This window comes from Chaetura pelagica, unplaced genomic scaffold (genome assembly GCF_000747805.2).
Source record: "Chaetura pelagica isolate M959 unplaced genomic scaffold, ChaPel_1.0 scaffold356, whole genome shotgun sequence".
In the NCBI taxonomy this organism is placed as follows: domain Eukaryota; kingdom Metazoa; phylum Chordata; class Aves; order Apodiformes; family Apodidae; genus Chaetura; species Chaetura pelagica.
This window is the reverse complement of record NW_009953964.1, coordinates 7,046,860-7,050,207: the sequence shown is the minus strand read 5'-3', so window position 1 is coordinate 7,050,207 and position 3,348 is coordinate 7,046,860. Positions and strand designations below refer to the sequence as shown.

The 3,348-nt window shown below is 52.8% G+C and overlaps 1 protein-coding gene across 1 annotated transcript; it reads left to right on the top strand.

The window, feature by feature from the left end:
• The first annotated feature begins 1,905 nt into the window (after positions 1 to 1,905).
• HRH2 (histamine receptor H2) lies at positions 1,906 to 2,997 on the top strand. Its single transcript, XM_010002111.1, has one exon. It carries the CDS (start codon positions 1,906 to 1,908, stop codon positions 2,995 to 2,997), a length of 1,092 nt encoding a protein of 363 aa, XP_010000413.1.
• Positions 2,998 to 3,348: the final 351 nt, after the last annotated feature.

Here is a 3,348-nt window from a genome sequence, read left to right as displayed (position 1 = left end):
TCATCACTTGTCTTTTTTTTTTTTTTTTTTCCCCTCAATTCCTTAAGAAGCAGCAGGGCTGCAGGTATCAGCTCTAATCTCACTGCTGTACAGCTCCTGGCAATCACTGCTTATTTACTAAGCATGGAGTCTCCCCAGTGTAACCCCCACCCTTGGTGCCTATACCTTTAACCTTGAATCAAAGACATAAAATGTCTCCAGAGTATTTCAGCCCCCTCCACATTGTTACCTGGTTCTTACAGTGAGAGTTTAACTTTATAATCTCACCTCTGTCCTCTGCCAAGGCTGGACCTTTTCCATTCCTGGAGTTTCTTCTGTTTGATCCACCTCTGCAGCCTGTTGTGCCCACTGAAGAATCAGCTCTACCTCCCTGCACAAGCCTGTGCACCACGAGGGAGGGCTTCACTGCTGTTCCATGGGCTGCATAGAGCTGGATCCAGCACCACCGACAGGGACCAGCACAGCTGCCCCCACCAGCACATCAGGGAGGATGAGGAGACCCATCACCTCACCAGGGAATTGCATAGGGAGAGACCACTGCTGTGGCACAGGCAGCTCATGAGGTCCTAGCACAGGCAGTTGGGTCCTCAGCCTGCTCCAAGCCACCTCTCTCCTGTCCCTTCAGTGCCTCAGTTTCCCTTCAGACACCTTCCCAACGTGGGTGTAACTTGCAGTTGCACAGTAACTGAGGCCCCTTTGAATCTGGTCGCAGCCTGGCCCTGGAGACCACTGTAATCAGCAGCTAAAAGCTCTTTTGGAGGTTAGAGGGGTTTGCTGTGTTGTTTCTGCTCTTGAAAAATACAGCTTTGTTATTTGCATCCAGAGAGAAAATAGTAATAAAAAGTCAGCCTACATGTTCTGTATTCTGTGTTCCTGTCCCACAGCAGGACTAGCTCCATGCGAATTCCCCTTGAACAGCAAACTTCCATACTGCCCTTCAGCCTAATCAGTCCCATTGCCAGCAGCTGTCAGCACCCTTTCCAGCCACTTCCACCCCAGGACATTGCACCACTGACAAATGGATCCCTCTTTTACTCAGCAAAGCAAGGATTTCCTCTCCAGACTGCAGGAGCCAGTGTGGTTCCTGGCAGCAGGGACCAACAGCATGGGCTGCTGCAAAGTGCAGATACAAAGACAAAGTTTAATGGGACTTACAGCCACAGCTGAGCTGCCAAAATTATGTAATTGGTGACTGATTTTGCTAGACAGCATAAGAAAAGCACAGCTGCTTTCTCATGTCCTCACAGTCTTTGTTTTTGTGCCTCTTGGTGCCTCTAAAATCCCTGCCCTTCTCTCAACATTCCAAGGTTACGTGGGCACCCCTGGGGCTGGGGGAGACCATCTGGCACAGATGTGTGTGCCTGACTGCCCAGGGACTTTCCAACTCAGGTTTAAGTGGGCTGGAGCATCCAGGGAGGTGCAGAAGCCCTCTTCTGGAGGGTTTTGAGGGGCAGCTGAAAGGACTTCTGACCATTGCAGCTGTGAGTTGTTTTCTTTGCAGATTGTCCTCAGGAGGTGGCAAAGCTCTGTCCCTGCTGGAGCACTGCTGACCACTGTCACCAAGCAAGCATGCAGAGAACCTGAGACCCTCCAGGACCTGACCCCAAGGTCATTCAGAGAAAAGGAGAAAGCAGGAGAGGAAACAGGAGCAGCTGAGACCCATGAGCTGCTGCAGGGGATCAGCTCCAGCACTGAGCTCCAAAATAGAGCCAATGGGCACAAGCAAGTCACAGGGCCACATCACTCCTAGTGTACAAGGCTGAACACATGAAGTGACTCCTCAATGTTTTCCAAGGTAGGCCCAAGGTCACTTTGGAAAGGTTTCTAGGGCTGCCTGGTAGACACTTGTGCCAAGTAGCTTTGGAGCTGGTGAGAGCAGGCCTGCTCCATCCATGCAACTGCACTATGGATCCGTGTTACAACCATACAAGCTCTCAAAAACCCCTGGACCAACCCCTGCAGCTGCTGATTGGGACCTGCCTTGTCCTCCTGATCGTGGTCACTCTGTGCGGTAACATCATCGTCTGTCTGGCCGTCACCCGTGACCACCGGCTCCGCAGCTTGACCAACTGCATCATCGTCTCCTTGGCCATCACCGACCTGCTGCTGGCCCTCCTGGTGCTGCCCTTCTCTGCCTTCTATGAGCTCTCCAAAGAGTGGCCCTTCGGCAGCACTTTTTGCAACATCTACACCAGCCTGGACGTCATGCTGTGCACAGCTTCCATCCTCAACCTCTTCATGATCAGCCTGGACCGCTACTTTGCCGTCACCGCCCCTCTCCGCTACAACCAGCTGGTCACTCCCTCTCGAGTGGCCGTGGGTTTGGTTGTTATTTGGGCAGTTTCACTGATGGTCTCCTTCCTACCCATCCACCTGGGCTGGAACACCAATGGGACAAGAGTGCAAAACACAGTCTCCAACTGCAGCAAGGAATGCAAGCTGGAGGTGAACCCTCTGTACGGGCTAGTGGACGCCTTGCTCACGTTCTACATCCCCTTGGTCATCATGTGCATCACCTACTACCGGATATTCAAGATAGCAAGGGAGCAAGCCAAGAGGATAAACCACACGTGGTGCAGCAGCAGCAATGGCCCCGTGCCTCCCATGGTGAAAGAGCACAAAGCCACTGTGACACTGGCAGTGGTGATGGGAGCCTTCATTGTGTGCTGGTTCCCCTATTTCACAGTGTTCATATACCGGGGAATGTGGGGGGACAGCAAGGTGAAAGGCACACCCATGTCCATTGTCCTCTGGCTGGGCTATGCCAACTCAGCCCTGAACCCCATCCTCTATGGGACACTCAACAGGGATTTCCGACTGGCCTACCAGAACTTGCTGCACTGCTGCAGGACTGGAAGCCCCAGAAGCTCCCACCTGCCTCCCCTCCAGAAGGCCCATTCCCGGGAAAAGAAATGCAGGCAGGAGGGTAAACCCCTGAAACTGGAGATGAGGAACGGGAAGGGGATTTTGCTGACTGACAGAGCCCTCAAGAGGTAAGTCTTCTTACATGCAGGGCTTTGATGGTAGGTCCATCCTCAGAGGCTGAAGCAGAGTGGGGACCCCACGTTGTCCATGAGCTTTTAAGCAACAAGCTGATGCCCCAGCAGGAGATCATTGCCCAGGAAACTCTTATTCTTTGCAGCCATTCAGAAGTTCATCGCCACCAGTAGTGACCCAGCTCACATCCCTCTGTGCTGGCAACACAAAACCAGCTACTCCAGCTTCATGTGTGGCTGGCCACCCCTACAACAACCCGCTCACTGGCAGCACAAAACATCCTTGGCTTTGCTGGGTCATGGGGGCCATTTTGCCACCAGAATTTGCTGGACAAAATGAGGGGCAGCTGCT